The sequence below is a fragment of the Corylus avellana genome, chromosome 10 (assembly GCF_965113065.1).
Source record: "Corylus avellana chromosome 10, dhCorAvel1.hap1.2, whole genome shotgun sequence".
Classification (NCBI taxonomy): Eukaryota; Viridiplantae; Streptophyta; class Magnoliopsida; order Fagales; family Betulaceae; genus Corylus; species Corylus avellana.
In genome coordinates this window covers 6739696-6762364 of record NC_142499.1, presented here as the reverse complement: position 1 = coordinate 6762364, position 22669 = coordinate 6739696, and the positions used below count along the sequence as shown (strand labels likewise).

Genomic DNA, 22669 nt, shown 5'->3' with positions numbered 1-22669 from the left:
AAATTAATAAAAAATAATATTTAATTAAAATAAAAAAAAATATATAAGAAGTTTGTTATAAGCTTCTCTAAATTTAATAAAGCAATTTTTTTTTTCAAATTTAATTTTTATTTGAAGAACCCAATGTTCTTCAGGTAAAAAAGACGAGAGAAATCCCGCTGGGCCCGTGGATAGTCCGGCTCTTTATCAGCCCAACACTCGTTCACTGTTACACAGTCACATAAAAAATTTGGAAATAAAAAAAAAAAAAAAAGGAATAATATGGAAAGTTTTGGATAAAATTAGTCAAATTGTAAAAATTTAAAATTCTAAAGGATCAATTACAAAAATTAAAACTTTGGTATTCGAATTAAAAATTGCCGTCAAGTTTGAAGTAAACTATAATTAAAAAAAAAAAAGAAAAAAAAAAGAAAAGGGAATTTTTACATTTTACAGTTACAACGAGCTTTGGCTTTTGAATCTAATCCTCCATTGTCCCCAGAGATCTGAGCAAGCCAGATTCCTCAGCGAATCGTTCCAACGAGCTGAGTCATAAACCCGGCGAGCGACTCAGTGCGGCCTTTGGAGTCTAGCGCAGAAGCTCACTGGGCAACCGGAAAAGAGGACAATGGATCCCGCGAACACGCCGCTTGGCAGAATGCTAGTGGAGGAGATCACTCCCGTTGTCATGGTGCTCTGCACCCCTCTCGTCGAAGAATCTTGCCTCAAGAACAGCCTCTCCTTCGTCGAGATGCTCAGCCCCTTCTGCTCCTTCAACAACATCGACGGTAATCCCTACCTCTCTCTATCTCTATATTTATGCATATTTATGTGTATATGTATGTATGTGTATGCTAGGATTTTTTGAGGGTTAGATTTGAGAGGAATTTGATGGTTGCCTGTGTGTTTGGATCGTTTCCATTTGTTGCAGTACCTGTACGGACAGCGAGTGATCAACCCTACAGGCTGCAAAAGTTCAAGTTGCGGTTGTTTTATGCATCTGATATTCGGCAACCGAACTTGGAGGTAATTGTTAAAAGTACCGTTTGGTTTATGTAAATATGTAGGAAATGTAAGAGAATTGTAAATTCGAAAAACCTAAGCCTCCGCAGAGCTGAGCTTAGCGGAGCTGCTTAGCTTAGTTAGAGACTAGCATAATATATAGTGAAAGACTCATTATATATGGAGTGAAAGAAATGCGAGATGCTTTGTGGACCTTGGAGGAGCTCACGTCCTTTTTCTTCTTTACTCTTTTCAGATGGACAGCTGCCTGGTTAGCTCCGTTATTGATTAGTTTTTCTGACTTTCTTGTTCTCTTTTCTTCTCCTAGTTAGGCATTCTCTTGTATACTTCCTGTGTATTTGGTATATACAATATTACTTATAAAAAAAATAAAAAATATAATGAAAGACTCATTATTATGGTTTACTTGCTTTAAATTTTCCTGGCAACCAAACAGTTGGGAATTTAGTAGTTGATAGCTCGTAAAGCTTTGAATTTGGAGCTATTTGCATATTATTGTGAGAGAGGGGGTCTATGGAGGAGAAACATTAAGAGTTTGGAGTTCCACTTGAAAACAATCCTGGATTGAGACATGTAATATGCTAGTTGTCAGTTACAGTGTCTGAAATTTCTATGTGCAACCATGAAACAAATACAGGGATATAATGGAAGTATCATGTTTTAGTTCAGGTAGACATTGGTCTTCCAAATGTAGCAGCATTTTACATCTTTAATTGCAAGAACATGATAATATCTCTTTGTCAGTATATTGAGTTGTCGCTGTCTGAAATTGTGTATTTGTACAACTAGGTAGCAAAAGAGCGATTGAAACAGGTTATTACTCAGGCTGGGGAGAAAGATGACTTGTGTTCGGACCCCCCTCACTTTAGTAATCTACTCGCCAGTAAGTATACTCATATTAGAGAATCTCAGTAGTAGCTTCCAATTAGAAGAATCATGTGAATGGACAATAGTCAATTTATAAGCTCCTGCATGGCAATTTTACTGTGGCTGGTTTCTTTTGGGCCTTTTGCTCTTAGCAGCTGTCTTATGCCTCATTTCTTTTTATTGTTGTTAAAAATTATTCAGTACAGGTTATTGTGTCTTTAGTCAATACTTTGATTATAGTACTTTACTTGTATAATTAGTATATGGATAAGCTGTAATAGTTTTTCAGGATAGCAGGTTTGGTGAACAGCCATTTTTGTGTTAGATTTTTATAAACGATGGCTTCCCTTTGCAGGCTCTGAATCTGGAATTCAACCCTCATGGTTCGAGTATTTCAATAAAGAGCTCGTACGGACCATGTCTTTTTCGGACCATGAATCTTTTGACCATCCTGTAGCATGTAAGTGTTTTACACGTGTTATAACATTTTGTTCCTTTTCTCCTATCTACTTCTAAAGCTTAACGGTTCTATTCCTTTCTATGAATAGGATGACAGTACTTAACAAAGAAAAAAAAGAAAAAAAAAGAAAAGAATTGGAAGACAGTTATTTGATACATATAAAACTTCACCGTCCAAATTGCAGGCCTTTTAGTTGTTTCTTCGAAGGATGAACAACCTATTAACAGATTTGTTGACCTCTTTAACACCAACAAATTGCCTTCTCTTCTTAATGATGGTGCAATGGACCCGAAGATCTTGAAGCATTATTTATTGGTGCACGATAATCAAGATAGCACTCAAGAGAAGTATACCGGTTCTCTCTCCTTTTTTTTTAATTTTTAATTTTTAATGTTTGAAAGTATTAGACAATGATTTTGTGAGATTATACTAGTGATTTATACTAGTTAAAATAAGGAAAGCACATAAATTATGTATGCCTATGTCTCAGTCATTGAAGAGGAGAAGAAGTCCAAAAATGACGGTTCTGCTTCAAAGGTTAAGGGGAAGAGGGAGCTCAGAAATTTGGAATACTCCATTAATTTTTAGGCTAGAAGCCGTGGCTCTGGTAGGGTCAGTGGTAGGGTGGTGTAGGTTTTGCATAATGAGCTTAGGGTTATTGTGGGTTTTTATGGGGCATCAAGTTTCTTTATGATTCTTTGGTTTCTAGGGTTTGCATAGGGTCTTTTTTTGTGGGTTTTTGAGGGTTTTCCTACATATACTTTTGTGTACTTAGAGGCGCATTGCTCTTTTTTTGATATATACAATATTACATATCATAAAAAAAAAAAATTTATGCATGTCTATGAAGAGAAAAAAACCTAATTGTTATTTGTATTCTGTATAACATGATTCGAAATGAGGTGAACTTCCAAACCGAAAGCCTGAATTAAGTTAAGTGAGTAATTTATGTTTTGCCCCTCTGCACTTTTTATAAGATTGAATTACTTATAAAAAAAAAATTCTTGGGCATACAAGTATTAATGTTGAAATAGAGCTCATTTAGGAAATTGAATAATTTGAAATAGTTTTTTCTAAGGCGTATTTGAGTTTATCTATTGCATCACTCTATGAAGATGTTCAACTCTTGACCTGAGACACATTGTCACATATTTTGTTATGCATTTTGATAGGAAGTTAAATTTCTCGCTTTCACACTCAGACTTGACTCAATGTCTTAATGAGAAGACCTAATTTAGTTGGATGTTTTTGTATAGATTTTTCTACTATTGCAAGTTGTGGCTGCTTTTCAAACTCCATCCCATATGCCCATTGGTTTAGCTGTTAGTTACAGTGTATAATATTGGCAGTATAACTTTTTTTGAGGTAAAATTTTGCTGCCTATCTGTATTCACTTATGTGAGCTTTATTATTTTCCCCCTCACAGAGCAGCTAAGATTTTAACAGAAATGAGGAGTACGTTTGGTTCAAATGAGTGTCAATTACTTTGCATTAATTCTTCTCCCCATGGGCTCGTTGAACGTCCAGAGAATCCTTGGGCTCCTTATGTAAGTTACTTTACTGAAGTAATTTGTTTTGTCTTCACCTCTTATTTAGGAGATGATATTCTGTGGTTTTTCATTATTGTATGAAGTCAGTAATGTTAAGGCCATAGTCTCATCTACTTCTGTGACAGAAATGTGATCCTTCACCTAGTCAGTGTCTTGGTTGCTTCCTTAACATTGATGACTTTAATAAGGTAAATCAATTATCACCATAGCGGATCATTCGAAAAAGTTATTTAATTTGACTATTCAAATATTTGCTTGCGTCAGAAAGATTGATTGTGGAACCTTTTTGAACAAACTGGGAACAGATAAAAGATCTCATGCAAGATTTATCATCTAAACACATCATTCCTTACATGGAGCAAAAAATACGTGTGCTGAATCAACAGGTATTGTATATTGAGTTCTTGAGTTCATACTTGATGGAAATCTTGTACTTTCTCATGTATAATTGCTCTAAAGTTTGTTGTTGTTGTTCTTCTTTCCTTTTCATATTCTATTGTGATTAGGTTTCTGCTACAAGAAAAGGTCTTAGAAACCAAATAAAAAACTTATGGTGGAGAAAAGGGAAAGAAGATGTGGCAGATTCCCCTGATGGCCCTATGTATGCTGTACAAATATGCTAATCACCTGCCTTTGCTTGCTTCTCATTTCTCTTGCTGTGTTTTCCTAATTTTGTTTTGACATTTACTGTTGAAGGTATACATTTAGCTCCATTGAGTCTCAGATTAGGGTTTTGGGTGACTATGCCTTCATGTTACGGGATTATGAGCTTGCATTGTCAAATTATCGTCTAATTTCCACAGATTACAAGCTTGACAAAGCCTGGAAGCGCTATGCTGGTGTGCAGGTAGTTTCAAATCTTTGATTTATCATTGCTGTGTCTTTTAGTTGTTTCAATGATCGTTCTGTGGGGTTCCATAAGTGACTTTCTGGGTGTTGTCTTTCTTGGGGGCTAGCCTGGGGGACAGGTTTGGTGTGTTCCTTCAAAAGCCTTGATTTTATAAACAGAAATGGTTCTGTTTGTGTAAGGCCTGGGGGACAGGTTTGGTGTGTTCCTTCAAAAGCCTTGATTTTATAAACAGAAATGGTTCTGTTTGTGTAAGGTGATTGTGCATACCACGTAAGAGGCCTTTTGTATAAATTGATGCAAGGGTATTACATTGGATTGTATTTTTCTTGAAATGGTTTTCTCTTGGAAGTATTGAGCTTTACAAAGACGATTTGAGTAATGGTTTGCTTTTATATCAACCAGCAATTTTTGCATTTCTTCCTTGTTATGTTGGGTTCCTTTCCTCGCGCTTTAAACCCTTGCAATCATCTCATTGGCTTGTAAACTTAGATCCGGGCACCAATGATCTGAACAAGCACATAAAGTAAAACAATACAATGATCATTCATTTTTTATAATCCTTCACGTCCACGTGGAGGATGAGTCCATCAAATTGGGCTGAGGAAGAGGAAAAGAATAATTGAAGCAGAACCAGTTTCTCTAATTTGCTTAACAAAGTTGACCAGATACTATTCCCAAGAGAACTTTGCCAACTAAACCCCATAAAAAACTGAAAAAACAATTACTCTATAATTTTTGAAATTTGGGTAGACATCAATTTTTCCCTTTTTAACTGAGCAACTGGATAGACATCATCAAAATCCTTTCATATAGCATTTCATGTTCCACATGTAGGAGATATAAAATCCTTTCTTATTTTTGTTTACAAATCCAAGGATTGTGGCTTAGAGCATACAATATCTCTTTATTTGTATCTACTTATCAAAAAAAAAAAAAAAAAAAAAATCTCTTTATTTGTTTCTACCTTTTCTAATTTGATTAAGTTGATCTAACCATAGTGCTTGTATTCTTAGCTGCACCAATGAGTATGCAACTACATTTACAAGATTTTCGGCTAGCTTCATGTGGTGTTGGTTTGGACATGGGCATTGACATGTGTTACTCTAGAGTGATTTATATATCACGAGTATTTCTCTTATTTTTTTCTTATTCTCCCTTGTTCTTTCTTCTTTCTTTGTTTTATTTAAAAAAAAAAACTCTGTATGAGAAGCCTAATGATCAAATATACTTAAGTATATCAAAATTAGCCATATGTTTGAACCTCTTTTGGTGTTTTAGTTGTCTAAAGCTTGGTTTTGATATCCTTGGGGCATGCTTTTGCGGCCTGTGCTGTTATTTTACTTATTTTCTGGTTTTGCCTATCTGCCAGAAGTTCTGTTTGATTGTTTCTTTGATTGTGTCACTGATTGTATTATCTCGTTTAAAAGATTTCCCCATTTAACATTCTTGGCTTCTCTCTTGTTCTTGCAGGAAATGATAGGTCTTGCATTCTTCATGTTGGATCAATCAAGAAAGGAAGCAGAGTATTGCATGGAAAATGCATTTAGTACCTATCTAGTATGTTTAGTTTGTTATTGCTTTATCCCACTTGGAAGTGGAGAGCGACTATAATTGTTTGTTTTAATTTTTTTTTTTGTTTTGTTTTTTGTAGCATACATTGCATATCCCTCTTCCATTGCAACAATTCCTTTTGTAGCTAAGCATTCTCTAAAGAATATCGATTAGAGGATTTTTTTACCTTTACTGTGAATTTAAATTGAAGGTCATCAAGTCAAAAGTCTTTTGTTTCCTACCCCTTGGTTGGGATTATGAGCTGGTGGAAGATGCCATGGTGTATTGGGGGTGATACGGCAATTCGCAACAGTCATCGGCTATGTTGGAATTTTCAGAATTCATTTTTGATCAAGGCCTCATTGACATCCCTCTTGTTTGTGGGAATTTCACGTGGTCCAATAGAAATGATAATGTTTCCTGCATGCTTCTTAATTCTTAGGATCTCATGTGTTGCATTGCTCAACATGCTTCTTAATTCCTTTGTTTCCTACCAAGTTAGACGAAGCACAAGTTAATGGAAATGATAATGTTGTGTTCAGACTCTCCTGAAAGTAGGCAACCAGTCAGTTTGTACATTTGGTTACCACCTGGTCTGTGTAATAACTTAGGTTGATCCTTTGTCAAGCCACGGTATTTTCTGGTTGTGTGGATGGTTATGTTGCAAACTGGGCATCACCCCCGTAGAGTTTTTGTTTGACTGCCATTGTATGAGGCTGCTTTTGTATATACATGTTGTTGTTGCAAGTTTTTCTCTTCGTGTTTGGGCCTTGATGGATGTTCAATGACATTAAATTGATATTCATTGCAGAAAATTGGGCCATCTGGTCAGCAAAATGCGACAAGGTGTGGTCTTTGGTGGGTAGAAATGTTAAAGACAAGAGATCAGTATACAGATGCCGCCAGTGTCTACTTCCGTATTTGTGGTGAGGTAAAAATGTGCAGTCTTATTCAAACTAAGATTGAATGAGAAATTTATTTCTGGTTTGTAATAACTTTCATAACTTTCTTTTCTTAGGAGCCTTTGCATTCAGCTGTAATGCTTGAGCAAGCATCATATTGCTATTTGTTGTCGAAACCTCCTATGTTACGCAAGTTTGGGTTTCATCTTGTTCTTTCTGGTGATCGCTACAAAAAATGTGATCAGGTATCTATCTTATGAAGATATGGGAAATGGTAGCTTAGCTTGCTAAATGTTTGATCTCCTTGAAAAATGCTTCGACCTTATGTCTTCCAGATTAAACATGCAATTCGCACATACAGAAGTGCTGTTTCTGTTTTTGAAGGAATTACATGGGGCCATATCAACGACCATGTTCATTTCCATATTGGACAGTAAGCTACCCAGACTTGGTGCATTCATAATCTTCATGAGTTGTGGTATGGGCTCTTTCTTTATAAACTTGTTTGGTTTAGGTGGTATGGTATTCTTGGGATGTACGATCTGGCTGTCAAACATATGTTGGAAGTCCTGGCCTGTAGTCATCAGTCCAAGATAACACAGGAGTTTTTCTTGAGGGACTTTCTTCAAATTGTTCAGGTGAGTTGTATTCTAGTTATCATTCTTTATGATTTTTTTTCCCTGTATGTTACGCTCATCCAGTAAGTGACCTTATAACTTCAGCCTCCAACCATTCTTTGGGAGAGGAAGTGCTATTTGTGTTCAGCCCATAGGCATGTACAGAGTTACAAGAATTTTGCCAGCCTGCCTGGTTCAACTGGGTTTGAACTTGACCCTCGAACCCATTGAAAATGTTTGAGAAGCTTGAGAAATAGGAAACTGGAAATCCTTATTGGAAAATGTGTCTATTTAAGAAATAGGAAATAGGAAAAAAATACCCATTAAGATCCTGATTAGTAATAGGAAAAAACCTTCTAGGCTAAAGCATCTACTACTATTTCTGCTTTCTTTAAAAATGGGGCAAAAAAGAAGCCAATGGTGCTTGCACAAAATGATCTTTGCTCCCCACATTCAATTAAAGTTGGAAGGTAAGGTCACAACTTCAATCCCAAATGGATGTGTGAGTTGTATTTGCTTATCCAAAAAATTGTATAAAAAAAATTATTTTATTTATTTAATGAATTTAAAGTTTAGTACTTTATGCATTTCATTGAACTGACCATCAGCCATTTGAACATTTACCTTTTCCTTTTCAGATCTTTGTGAGCTTTGCTGAATTTTGACTATTTTTTTTCTTGGGTAATGTAGAAAACAGGTAAAACATTTGAGGTATTGAAACTTCAGTTGCCCAAGGTCAACATCTCTTCACTTAAGGTCGTTTTTGATGATCATCGAACTTATGCATCACCTGCAGCTGTAAGTTGAATTATGTTTGCTAGTAATATTGACATGTAGATTTATTGTTTATGGTTTTTGGAAAATGCTTCCTCCCCCCTGCCCACCTCTTTTCAATTTGTCTATGTACTTCACATCTCTCTTTTCCCTCCCTATTGGTGTTGCCAATTGCATAGAGAAGTTACAACGAGATTTCTTATGGGGTAGGCTTGGTGAAGAGTTCAAATTATATCTAGTAAGTTAGTCGAAGGTTTGTTCATTGATCTATGAGGGATGGTTGGTGGTCCAAAACTTGTTTTTGTTCAATCGTGCTATTTTGGGGATGTGGTATTTAGATTAGAGAGAAGGCTTATGGAGGGTTTGAGTGGACTTTAAACATGGAAGCTCTTGGGGTGAGTGGTGTTCTAATGAGGTCCATGGATTTCATGGGGCAAGATTATGGAAAAAGTATCAAGAGGGATTGGGGGCAGTCTCTAGCCATGCCAGGCTCTAAGATTTGATTTTGGCATGACTTGTGGTGCGAGAATCAGACCTTTAAAGAAGCTTTTTTGGATTTGTTCAACGTCAGCAGGACACTGCATGTCTGTTCCAAAAACAAGAGCCCCTTAGTGCCTTGGGACATGGGTGGGGGACAGCCCTACACACAGGCAACAACAGCACTGTTTCTACAAATTAAGAATCGAATCTTTTTGTTGCCTTGTTTGCAGATGGAAGACCTGTTGATATGGTTTACCTGCATGAATAAATGTAGGACATATATTTGAATGCTCACTCGGGTTAGCAGTGTTAGAAATGTTGGTGTTGGGAGCATAACAGAGGCAACCGTAGGTTCATAGATGAGAGTAAGAGGGAGGCGAACCTCTTTTCCTATCTTGGCTAGGTGGCAAATTTCTTTGCTTCCCCGGTGGGATACTTAATGCGTTAGCTATCACTACATAGGGCGATACACACAACGCCTAGTATCCATTGTTTACGGCTAGGACTACTAAGGTATATTCGCTCCCCTAGCTTTCAAGTATTGTTTGTGTTGAGGATGCTTCCATGGTGGATCACTGGAGTTTTCTAATGATTCCCATAGGTTGAATGTAAGCTTTATTAGAGTAGCTCACGACTAGGAGGTGGATGTCTTTGCTTTGTTTTTCAATTTGTTATACTTTGTCAGGTTGAGACTTGGAGGTGAAGATAAGCTTTGTTGGGCCCCTTCCAAGAGAGGATTCAACTTTAGATCATTCTACTATGTCTTTGTTCCCAATGAGCAATCCTTTCCCTTGGAAGAGTATTTGGTGATGGTGGATCACTTGAGTTTTCTAATGATTCTCATCGGTGGAATGTTAGCTTTATCAGAGCAGCTCACGATTAGGAGGTGAATGTCTTTGCTTCGTTTTTCAATTTGTTATACTCTGTCAGATTGAGACTTGGAGGTGAAGATAAGCTTTGTTGGGCCCCTTCCAAGAGAGGATTCAACTTTAGATCATTCTACAATGTCCTTGTTCCTGATGAACAATCCTTTCCCTTGGAAGAGTATTTGGTGGAATTAGGTCCCCATGAGAGTTGCTTTTTTCATTTGGTCGGCCGCCCTCAGGAAGATCCTCACATTGGATAACCTTAGGAAGCGGTGTGTCTTGGTGGTTAATTTGTGCTATATGTGTAAGAGGAGTGAGGAGTCTGTGGATTATCTTCTTTTACATTGTGAGATGGCTATGACCGTATGGAATGCTTTTAGCTGTGTTGGTTAGCTAGGGTTATGACAAAAAGAGTAGTACCCCTTTTCACTTGTTGGAGAGGGATGGGTAGTAGTCTTTAGAGTACGACAGTGTGGAAGGTGGTTTTGTCTTGCCTAATGTGGTACTTTAGAGGGAGAGAAATGATAGAAGTTTTGATGACAGTGAGATGACGTTAACAAAACTAAAGTCTTTCTTCTTCAATGCTCTCTACCATTGGACAACTGCATTTAGACTATATGACTATATTAATGTGCCTATTTTTCTTGATTTTGTTGTTTGTCATTCTTGTCCTAGCTAAATGTTACTCTTGTATACTTCTTGTGTACCTGGGTTGCGCATTTGTGCTATTTTAATATAAAATCTTGTTTACTTATCAAATCTTCCCACCTATTTTATGTCTCTTTTTCCCTTTCCTGTCTCTGTGGTGAATCGCATTGAGAAGATTCAACGGGATTTTTTATGGGGGGGTTTCAACGACGAGCCTAAGTTCCACTTGGTCAGTTGACACGAGGTTTGTTCTCCGATTGCTGTGGGTGGCCTAGGGATTCGGAGCTTGCGTCTTTTTAATCAAGCTCTTTTGGAAAAATGGTTATGGAGATTTGCAAATGAGGAAGAAGCTTGGTGGAGAAGTATTTTGGTGGCAAAGTATGGGGTGGATTGGGGGGTGGTTGGCGTTCTAAAGTTTCTTGTGGAACGCATGGGGTGGGGTTATGGAAACACATTTGTAAGGGTTGGAGGTCGTTTCAGGGCCATTTTAGATTTGATCTTGGATTGGGGGTGTAAGTTAAATTTTGGGAAGATATTTGGTGTGGCGAGATGTCCCTCAAGGAAGCTTTTCCTGGTCTTTTTAATATTGCTAGCAAAAGGGATGCTGCCATTGCGGTTATCCGGGAGTGCTTAAATGGTATGGTTCACTGGAATGTTACCTTGACCCAGAGAATTCATGATTGGGAGGAGACGGTCTTAGCCTCTCTCTTTTCGCTCTTGTATTCGTTATCGATTCGTGGGGAAGGGGAGGATCGGATGTGGTGGATCCCATCAAGAAAAGGGAAGTTTGAGGTTCGCTCTTTTTATAGGATGCTTGTTTCTAAAGAGTCCATTCACTTCCCTTGGAAATGTATTTGGCGTACAAAGGCTCCTTCGAGAGTGGTGTTTTTTGCTTGGTCGGCCGCCCTTGGGAAATCTCTCACTTTGGATAATGTACGGAAGAGAGGTATTGTGGTGATTAATCAATGTTTATGTGAATTGGATGGGGAGTCTGTGGATCATCTCTTTCTTCATTGTGGGGTTGTGCGCAAGTTGTGGGATGTTATCTTCTCTCGCTTCAACATGTGTTGGGTTATGCCTAGAAGTGTCAAGGATATGTTTGCCAGCTGGTGTTCGGGTGGAAGAGCTAGTAGTGCCGTGGTGTGGAAGATGGCTTCCCTTTGTCTTTTATGGTGCCTTTGAAAGGAGAGGAATGCAGGATGTTTTGAGGACTTGTCGAGGAACCTTGAGGACTTTGTTCATTTCTTTTTGTACACTCTCTTCACTTGGACTGCAGGCTGGCTTGCTTCTTTAGTGATTAATTTTTCTGATTTCCTCTTTATGTTCTCTTCTTCTTTCTCCCCTACTTAGTCGCTCTCTTGCATACTCCCTGTGTATTTGGGTTGCGCCCCTCTGCGCTCTATTAATGCATTAATACTTATCAAAAAAAAAAAAAACTTATATCATGATCTTCTGCCATTTTTTGTATATTTCCTGTATGCCTGAGGGCGCCTATGCTTTTTATAATCCTTCTTTGATTACCTATCAAAAAAAAAAAAAAAAAAAAGAAAATTATATAATGATCTTCTGTATGAGAAGTCTCACTTCTCAGTTCACTGGTTTGCTTAAATATGGCATTTTAAAGTGGTTTTTGACTTTAGTTGATGGGCAGATAGTAGTTAATGTCATTGTTGATTTTAAACATTCCAGGCTACTGTTGGAGAAAGTTTGTGGCACTCTTTAGAGGAGGACATGATTCCATCGTTGTCTACTGCCAAGACTAACTGGTTGGACTTGCAATCAAAGCTTATCCCCAAAAAGTACAGAGAATCAAATGTTTGTGTGGCAGGAGGTATGAAGGTGATAGAATTTTATATGAAGTTGCATTATCAAACAATGTCGCATCATATTACTTAATAAATGAAGTAGCATCACATTACTTTTTAATTATTGTTATGCAACGTTTAAGGGCAAATTAACAATTTTGTGCCCCTGGGCTATATAGATCGGGTGGTAGAGAGCGGCCATAAAACGTAGACATGTACCCCCTTTGTCCCATTTTGTTTGTCCATCTTTGTAAATCCAACTTTTTTGGGGGAACATCAATTATTGCTTCCACTCCAAATAAAAATTCCATTACACTATGGGTCCTTCTACTGTTTGGCAACTGTTTTCAAAAACAATTTTCTCTTCTTGGAAATGGAATACACTTTCAAAAATTAATCCAAACAGGTTTTCAATTGTAACCCTCACAAAAAATAGTTTTCATTTTTTCGTTTTCAGAAACACTTTTCAAAACACAATGAAGAACATAAAAAGGTTTTTGTTGATTATTTTCTTGAAAACATATTTGGTAACTAGTATTAAAAAAAAAAAAAAAAAAAAAATATATATAGAACCAATGTCATATATCATGGGTGGGTGGTCGTTGGAACAGTATGGCGGCGGATCTATCTGATGGTCACTGTGTGGCTGCCAACCGTGAAGGCCAGCCTCTAACAGGCCCAGTTTTTTTTTCCTTTTTTTTTTTTGGTTTTTGATATATTGATATTCAACCATTTGCAGAAGCGGTGAAGGTGGATATTGAATTCAAAAATCCACTGCAAATCCCTATTTCCATCTCCAGTGTTTCCTTGATATGTGAGCTTTCTGTAAGATCTGATGAAATGGAATCTGGTTAGTTACTATCAGTTCTTATTCAGATATATTATTTATGTTTTTTCATTGTCCAAAGTATCCTTATTTGTCAGAAAAGCTATGGCTTCGTTTGATAAAACTTTTTTTTTTTAAAAAATAAATAAAACCCTCTAAAAAGCATTAGCAAGTGGAGCCAATAGTTTTCTCATTGTTGGTGCAGATGCGAGTAGCAAAACTGCAGAGCTTCAAAATGATGATGACTTTATAAATTTGACCACCAATAGGTATGTCGCTGAATTTTTACATCTTCTATATATATATATAGGTTTTTATCAAAAATAAGGTTAGCTTATTTCTGTGGTGGTTTTCTCATACCTCATTGTGTCTGCAACTACTAAGGTGGATCTCTCCATGATAATTGCAGGGATATGAGCTCTGAAAATTCTTCATTTACTTCATCTGAAGTTGACTTTTCGTTAGGAGGGGGTGAAACAACTGTGGTGAGTGGTTGATGGGAACAATGGAATAAATGCATGAAAACCTCTTTTCTGTTCAAATATTTATATTTATTTCAATCTTGCTACCGTAGAAAGTCATTGCCCAGTTTTGGCCCCACCAAAGTGGCGGCCTGGGAGAGGGAGTTATTTGGGTACTGTGCTAAGTGCTTACGTTCATCAGTTTGCTTGTAAGAATCTGCTCTTTAGAATTGAAACCATGCAATTGTGCATGACAGCTCAATACTTTTCCCATTTAAGCTAGTACAAACAATGGGAGTGTAATTTCAACGCATTCCAAACTAAAACAGACAAATATGAAGAAATTGTGATAACAGGATGCATTGATCAATCAAGAATTGGACTCTACAGCTGGCATTGCAGCTCTTTGTACAATAAGTAAAAAGATAAGCATGTCCTAGATATAAGACGTTCTGATTTTTATCGAAAATTATTTTAAAAGGCTTTAATGGTTTAAAAAATAAATTTTCTAATTAAGTCTGATTTTTCTCAGAAACTTCAAGACTTATTGAAATATGGGGTTGCTCAAAGTCAGCCTTAAGGGATTGATTTGGTGGGGAATGAACTGCTTAAAACATATTTTGAATCGAAACTAGTTAATATTGTTTGAACAATATGTCAAGTCACTATTTTTTGTCAGGTACAACTAACAGTTACTCCAAAAGTGGAAGGCATCCTGCAAATTGTTGGTGTTAGGTGGAAATTGTCTGATTCAGTAATTGGTCTTCACAACTTTGACTCTAACCATATGAAGAAGAAAAATACGAAGGGAAAAAGGAAAGCTAAACCTGCTCCCCGTGACAACCTGAAGTTTATAGTGATCAAGGTGCACACCCTTCCCTTCCTTATCCCATTCTCCCATCCCCCAGTGCTTCTAGACTAAGTAAAAGAGCAACTTTTTATTTTTTCTCTATTCTCCTAAATGTCCAGGGTCTACCCAAGCTCGAGGGCTTCATTCATTCGCTACCTGAAAAGGCTTATGCAGGAGATATACGGCATCTTGTTTTGGAGTTGAGGAACCAATCAGAATTTACTGTGCAGGTGTGATAATTGCAATTCAATGATCCTTACAATAACATGTTTCTTGTATCTGTGCTTACCTTGAGTGTTCAAGGAAATATATCTGTTGACATTTTTGTGGCCATTCATATGTGCTTTCAAAATTTTATTGTTGTATTACACTTTTCCATAAGCGTAATTTGGCTACAAGGGCATTCATTTCTTTGAACAACAAATGTAGCTTTGCTTGCCTATGTCTCAGGCTGGGGCTAACTGATCTGGTGGCATGTTTTGGTGTGTATATTATGCTTACTCATTTTATCTTTTGGCAGAATCTGAAAATGAAGATTAGTGATCCTAGATTCCTGAACATTGGGGATCAGGAAAATTTGAAAACAGAGTTTCCTTCTTGCTTAGAAAAGAAGAAAGCTTCTGAGCAAAGTGGTGTACATGGTAGTTCTAATAATTTGTCTCAGACTGTGTTTTTGTTTCCCAAGGTCAGTGATGAATGTTTCTATTATGTGTTGCTGAATTAGTAATACCCTACATTAGGAGGCAACTTTGGCTTTATGGATCACGTTTATCTGTCTTTCAGGACACTTCAATTCAAGGGAAAACACCCTTATTGTGGCCTCTTTGGCTTCGGGCTGCTGTTCCTGGATACATTTCCTTGTACATAACTGTATATTATGAGATGGGAGATATATCAAGCATCATTAAATACCGCACTTTGCGCATGCATTATGACTTGCAGGTTTGTGCTCTCTGAAAGATGGAATGCATTGGTTTGATGTACTTTTCTTGTTTTTTGGTGTAGGGTAGCTTGAATTAGGAAAGTAAGTTTTGGGGCTGATAGTTACTGAGGCTGATAATTACCAAGTTCCCTAGATAACATTGAGTGTTTTGTCAAGATAATTTACCCAGGTTCATTCTTAGATGATTCTGATTATTTTTATTTACTTGTGAAAATCTTAGTGTTTTGATGTGTTGGCATTATATGTAATCCTTTTTTTAATAAAATATCTCTTTGATAAGCACTATCTTCATATTTACTATGTATAAAGAAATTTGTTGGTGGGTTGGCTCAAGTGGTAAGGGCCTTGGTCTTGGTGGCATTTTCGTCAAGTCTAAGCTTTGAATCCCCTTGAGTGCAAACAATTCTTTAGGGTCCAGCCTGTCATTGCAGTCGGAATATTATTTGATCCGTGTGGATGGGGTGCTTTGCATAGGTCTGAGGTTTACCTGACAAGGATGGGTATACGAAGTGGCCTTGCCTTGAAGGGATTCCTCGTCATAAAAAAAGAAAAAAGAAAAGAGATTTGTTGGTGGGTTGGTGCTGTCTATGCTAACTGAGTGGCGAATCAGTTGATCATTTGTCACTTCATCGCTTGTTTATGGGAGAGTTGTGGTTATTGGTTTTCTTCTTTACTCGGAGTTCATTGGATGATGCCTAAAAAGTTACTGAATTTTGTTGAGTTGTAAAGGTAAGTTTAGGCTAGAGTTATTTAGGGTGCCGTCCTTGCTGGTCTAAAGTGGACTATTTGGAGAGAAAGGAGATGGGAGTATCAGACGTTCAATGGGGTTGAGCTTTCATCATTGAAATCTGTATTTATGAGATCATTATATAACTGGGTAGCTGCCTTAAGTGTCCTATTCCTTTTTTTGGGGTCTTAGCAATTTTTTATATTTTAGAGTGTAATTTTTGAGGTGGACCTATAGTATACAACCTGTGTACTTTAGGTTCTTTTTTCTATAAAGCTAATAAAATCTAACTCAAAATTCTTAACAGGTATTACCTTCATTGGACATATCATTCCAAATCAGTCCTTGTCCATCAAGATTGCAAGAGTTCCTTGTGCGCATGGATGTTGTCAACAGTACTAGCTCGGAGAGTTTCCAGGTTCATCAGTTATCATCTGTTGGGCACCAGTGGGAAATCTCATTGCTTCAGCATGTTGATACCATATTCCCTTCACAATCTTTAATGGCTGGTCAAGCATTGTCTTGTTTCTTCATGCTTAAGGTGGGTACGAGAGATGCACCTTTCGCTTCACTTTTTTATGGAATGATTTTTATTTCCTTTATTTTTTTGGGGGTGGGGGGGAATTTGGTTTTACTCATCTAATTATCACATACAACACTGCTAATTTTCTCATATGACATGAGTCTAGCTGCAATTTACCTTGCACTAATCATAATCTAGTTAGCAAGGTGTAGTTGATATGTTATGGGTTTTGTATTTTAAAGGGAAAATTTCACTTAACCCCCCTAAACTTAGAAACTTTCAATTTAGTTTATCCAATTTTAAAAAGTTTATAATCCTAATGGAGGACGCCAAAATATCCAAAATACCCTTATTTAAAAATAAAAATTTTAATTTTTTTTTAAAAAAAAAAAGAAAAAAGAAAAAAAAATTTGATGCCGAGCTAACCCATGACCAAGTCATGGATTATATATATTTTTTAAAAATTTTAAATTCTTGTAATTTTCAATTATTTAAAAATTAAATATAGGAGTATAAGAGACATTTCACTTATACTTCGTTTGATTTAACTCCAAACCCTAATGGTGGAGTGACATTGTAAGCGTTTTCAAGTTTGATACACTAAATTGAAAATTTTTTAAGTTTAGGGGAATGAGTGTAAAATCGCTGAACATTCTGAGGGGTTCAGTGAAGTTTTTCATATTTTAAATAATTTAGTACTCTTATATGAGCTCTTTGTATGAGACACATGTTAATATTGCAGACCTCATATCTTGGGATGCTTAAGCTTTCTGGTTTTTGGCTTACATGCATTGCCACTTTCTCTACCATTTGGCAGTACCCTTTTTTTTTCTTGCATAAATTTGTACAAATTGGTTTTTGCCATATCCCGTTGCTTTGTTCTCTAACTAAAAATACTGTTTCCACTAATTATTATTGCTGATTAAATGATCTCTTGGCACCAGAGTTGTAGGAAGTCATTAACTTCCCAAGACGAGATATCTACCCTTTCCCCACTCCTTGGAAGTGATGTAAGATTGGGTCCTGAGGGTAGTAATGAACCACTTTTTGACATTTGTAGCTCACCTCTGGCTGATTTTCACCATTGTGAAAGATTGCACCTGGGAATGTCGCATCAGGTTGATTACTTTTTCATGCTATGTACTGTCTTATTTTAATATTTCAGTGCAACATGCACTTGTTGAGATTGTTATTATTTGGTATCATTTAAGGCAACTAGCACTGTAGTTCTCTTGCAATTGGTATCTGAATCATTTCATGATTAGTAATCAGGGTTATATTATCTGTTAGTCGAAGTATAGACCTGTCATATCTTGGTTGCATTGTATTTGTTCTAGCAACTGTGTTCATATGTGATTCTTGTGCAAGGATAAAAGAATAAAAAATAAACAGTAATAAAAGGCGACAGAAAAAAAAAAAAAAAAAAAATTACCTGGTTCACTATTGCTGAGCTGCCGAATATCCCCTTAATAACATCTAAAACTAACAAAAAAATGGACCTGCATGCTTGAAGGAGAGGGAGATTCATTTCAACCAACCTGGGATTATCATTTTCAATATTACGACACGCACACACACACACAGAATCATGTGTGACACGTTGAGCACCCTTTTTACAACTCTGTAAATTTGCTTGAATAACCTCAGGGACTTAGTCTCGTATAAGGATTTTTGCAACACTAAGACTCAAAGGTCTTGTGTAATCTAGATGACAAAATTGCAGATTGAAAGCTAACCTCAGGTTTCTCTTCATTAGCGATTAAGTGTTTCTGATCCAAGTTTAGAAGCTTGTGCATTTTTGTTTGCTGGTTTGTTGCTTTACTATTTAATCAAAATTTTATTTTTGCATTGATCAGGGAGACCCAAACACAGTTGACTTCATATTGATCTCTCGGCCCGTGAAGGATAACATCATTCCTGGGGTTTCCAATCCACCACATCTTTTTTCTCATCATGCATGTTACTGCAGGCAAGTTCCAGACCAAAACTAGGGATTTTAATTAGAAATCTACAATTAGTACTAATTCTTATTCTCTTTTACTATCATTTCCCTTTCTTAGATTTTATTATACTAACTATTTTTCTTTTTATTTTTTCTAATGTATAGCACTTCAAGCACAAGCCCAATATCTTGGCAAGTGGATGGGCCTCATACGCTCTATCATGACTTCTCTGCTTCCTTTTACGAAATTAATTTAAGGATGATTATTTACAACTCAGCAGATGCTGTTGCATCCGTACGCATTAACACCTTTGATTCCACCAATTCTAGTGGCCATTTAAGTGAAGGAACTACCACTGTATCTACTGATCCCTCTGGAGACCAAGCAGGGTGGCGCGATGCTTCGGTTGTGAATGACATTAAAGTTACATCTGATGTCGGTGGATCCCGAGCCGGAAAGTCATTGTCAGTTGAGAGTGTCCCCCCATTCATTTGGTCAGGGACGAGCTCTACCAGAATCCAACTTGAGCCTATGTCCACATCTGAAATTCCTCTTCAGATTTGTGTATTCTCTCCTGGGATATATGATCTGTCAAACTACGTTTTGCATTGGAAAGTTGTATCCTCTAATGACCCAGGAAACCAGGAGGGAGCAAGTCGGTCTTCAGGAACATGCCAGGGGTATCCATATTATCTTAGTGTCCTCCAATCATCTTGAAATTTTATCCTGTGCTGGTATTGTAACTTTGGCAGTGTATAGTATTTTAATGTATTTTTCACAGCAATAGAAAGTGTGAAAAAGATAGTGAAGGTAGGAAAGGAAATTAAATTCTTTTTTCTTTTTTAATTCTTGCAATAATAATAGCGCTTAAAAAAATGAATTTAATTTGTTGCCGAATGATGTACAAGGACTGACCATTTTTTAATAGAGAAATTTGAGTTATTTTTATTGTATTAATGATGCTTTGTGCAATTTGATCTTTTTCCTTGTAAATTTCTCTCCTGTTTAAATGTATATTACGCATGTCGGATGTTGTAACGCTTTCACTCAAAATCTAATAATAATTTATTTAAAATTTAATAGTGATTTTCACTATCAAACCTTTTAAGAAACTTTTATAAAACAGTTTTAAGCATGATTAGCTCTACAAGTTGAAGCCATAAAAGAAAAACGAGAAAGAGAAAACGAATACAAGTATTATTCTTCTACAAAGATTTTACATGTTTTTGTGTCGGCTTTGAAGTATTATGTGTTTACACGTGCAAAAAGTTATTAAAAAAATTTCCTCTAACATCTTCCAAGCACACGTATGCATGAAAAACTGTTAAAAAAAATTGGATTTGGCTAATGGTGAAAACTTGAATTTCCAACCTCATCCCACAACTTGATTAGAATACTTTGAAATTATCCACACGGTTTTGAGCTCACTTGGTGATGGTATAATTGCTTCCTTTTCGTTTGTTTGTTTTTCTCTGTTTTGAATATGTGAACAAATTACACTAGTTAATCTATCCTTTTCAGTACGACCAAGATAGGAGAAATCCCACCCAAACCAAACGCGACGTCGCGACCAAGTCTCATCTTTTTATTTAATATTTTAAACAAGTTCCCTTTCCCACAAATAAAACACAGAAAATGAAAGAAACGTAAGACACCCTCCCCTCCCGCGAACGCGTTTTCCAGCTACACTTGTACATATCTTCCCACGCACAAATCTCTTACTCACCCCAGAACGCAATTAACGAACCTTCCATTTTCCCCTGCTGTTTGTTTCCTCCTCTCCTTCCATTTCCCAAAAACAAAAAAAAAAATCCATAAATACCCCTGCCAATGTCACCCATCCACGTCCATTCCCCTCCATTTGACTTCTCTCTCTCTCTCTATCTCTACCAATATTGATTGACCCAGAGCTGTAGTAGTTGAACCGGCAGACGGCAGACCCCATTTGACCAGACCCTCTCTCTCTCTCTCTCTCTAAACTTTGGCTTATATTCAGATACTTGATTTTCTCTTTTAACATCTAAGAAGAAGATGAACGATCTCTTTTCCGGCTCTTTCTCGCGCTTCCGAGGGGAGCCAGCATCACCTGACCACCATGTCATCGAGATGTCCGCCGCCACGCCCGCCTCCACCGGCGTCAATCTCAATAAGTTTTTCGAGGACGTGGAGGCCGTCAAGGACGAGCTCAAGGAGCTCGACCGACTCAACAAGTCCCTACGGAGCGCCCACGAGCAGAGCCTCACCCTCCACAACGCCAAGGCCGTCAAGGACCTCCGCTCCCGCATGGACGCCGACGTCTCCCTCGCCCTCAAGAAGGCCAAGCTCGTCAAGGTCAAGCTCGAGGCCCTCGACCGCTCCAACGCCGCCAACCGAAGCCTCCCCGGATGCGGACCCGGTTCGTCTTCGGACCGGACCCGGACCTCCGTCGTCAATGGGCTCAGGAAGAAGCTCAAGGACTCCATGGACAGCTTCAATGGCCTAAGGCAACAGATCTCGTCCGAGTACCGGGAGACCGTACAGCGGAGGTACTTCACCGTCACCGGTGAAAATCCCGATGAGAAGACCGTTGACCTTCTCATCTCTACAGGTCAGAGCTTGACCTTGAGCTTAATTATCTTTTCGATTTTTTTTAATTTAGTATTTTTAGATTATAATTACTAGTTGGATATTTGAAAATAATTTGGTAATTTCGAAATAAGTAGTGAATTATGTCTAATATTCATTTTCAGAGGTTTTGAAGACACATGGGATAATTTTGTGTTTGATATAATTCCGATAATGTTTTTAGCATTACCACCAATTCCACCAATTACCAATTATCCTAGAACTTAAGTTAATAGAAAATATATTACTTTTAATAGTATAATCAATAAACAATTATAAATTATATTATGATCAAATATCCATTGTCCCAACAATCAAGCTAATAAAAAATGATTAATTTTAATTGTTTAATCAGTAAACAAGTATGGATTAATTCATTACAGTACAAATTTTAGTAAAATTCTAGGATTGATATGATTAATAAGGGAGAGTACTATTTTTTTTTTTTTTTAATTAAATGGGTCTATGTATAGATTTGAGGCATATTATCAACACTGGATAATATTGAGACTAAAGAAAAATATGTGACGAATACATACAGGTGAGAGTGAGACATTCTTGCAAAGAGCCATTCAAGAGCAAGGCAGGGGTAGAGTTTTGGACACCATACAAGAAATTCAAGAGAGGCACGATGCTGTGAAGGATATGGAGAAGAATCTGAAAGAGCTACACCAGGTGTTCCTGGACATGGCCGTCTTGGTCCAGGCCCAAGGGGAGCAATTGGATGACATCGAGAGCCATGTGGGCAGAGCTAATTCATTTGTGAGGGGCGGAACCCAGCAGCTGCAGACTGCCAGGGTATACCAGAAGAACACCCGGAAATGGACCTGTTATGCTATCATAATTTTGCTGGTGATCATTTTGTTTGTGGTGCTTTTTACTGTCAAGCCGTGGGAGAACGGCGGAGGCAACAACAACAACAAGACTCCTGCTGCTGCTCTTTCTCCTCCTCCTCCAGCATCATAGTGCGCCGCTCTGCTACACGTTATAGTTCATGCTTTATTATAGTATGAGACTTGACCTCTTCATTTTTTGGTTTAACTGGTTTTTTTTATATAAGATTTTGAATTTGTTGGGGTTGAGGTTCGATAGACCTGGTTTTCATTGTATCATTTAGAGATATTGATATGGAGCTACCTAGGAGAGCATTGTACATTGTCTATATGATGGTAGGCAGGGCAAATCTTGTTTGTGGCACACAAAAGAATGAAATGTGGCTGGGTCTCATAGAGGTTGTCTCACCCTTTGATGTTAGATTCATTTTCCTGTAATTAGGTTTTTTGGGTGGCTTAGTTGTATCTTGTTGCTTGGTTGCCATGTGTATTCTTTATGGGATCCTCTCCCTTTCTATATGCATCTATTTATTTATTTTTGACGAGAAAGTATTTCACCCTTCCTTCATCCCATTCTCTAGTAGTAC

At 37.3% G+C, this 22669-nt stretch overlaps 2 protein-coding genes across 4 annotated transcripts; both read left to right on the top strand.

Annotated features, from left to right (window-relative positions):
* Positions 1–436: 436 nt before the first annotated feature.
* Positions 437–19602, top strand: LOC132191337 (Tetratricopeptide repeat (TPR)-like superfamily protein). 3 transcript variants are annotated; one of them, XM_059606293.2, is made up of 28 exons: positions 437–767; positions 911–1005; positions 1792–1885; positions 2225–2329; positions 2514–2676; positions 3756–3876; positions 4005–4067; positions 4185–4265; positions 4386–4480; positions 4576–4726; positions 6200–6286; positions 7092–7211; positions 7299–7427; positions 7518–7615; positions 7697–7820; positions 8490–8597; positions 12257–12398; positions 13112–13222; positions 13362–13467; positions 13608–13683; positions 14339–14524; positions 14629–14739; positions 15030–15194; positions 15293–15451; positions 16487–16720; positions 17647–17820; positions 18559–18671; positions 18810–19602. In XM_059606293.2, exons 1-28 carry the CDS (start codon positions 608–610, stop codon positions 19360–19362), a joined length of 3924 nt encoding a protein of 1307 aa, XP_059462276.2. In that variant the 5' UTR covers positions 437–607; the 3' UTR covers positions 19363–19602. The 3 variants fall into 3 exon arrangements, with proteins under 3 accessions (XP_059462276.2, XP_059462277.2, XP_059462278.2); XM_059606294.2 differs by having other exon boundaries at positions 438–767; positions 13404–13467; XM_059606295.2 differs by lacking the exons at positions 437–767; positions 911–1005; positions 1792–1885; positions 2225–2329 and having other exon boundaries at positions 2615–2684.
* Positions 19603–20449: 847 nt separating this feature from the next.
* Positions 20450–22622, top strand: LOC132191796 (syntaxin-121). Its single transcript, XM_059606897.2, has 2 exons — positions 20450–21232; positions 21791–22622. The coding sequence occupies exons 1-2, from the start codon at positions 20677–20679 to the stop codon at positions 22213–22215; spliced, it is 981 nt and encodes a 326-aa protein (XP_059462880.2). The 5' UTR covers positions 20450–20676; the 3' UTR covers positions 22216–22622.
* Positions 22623–22669: the final 47 nt, after the last annotated feature.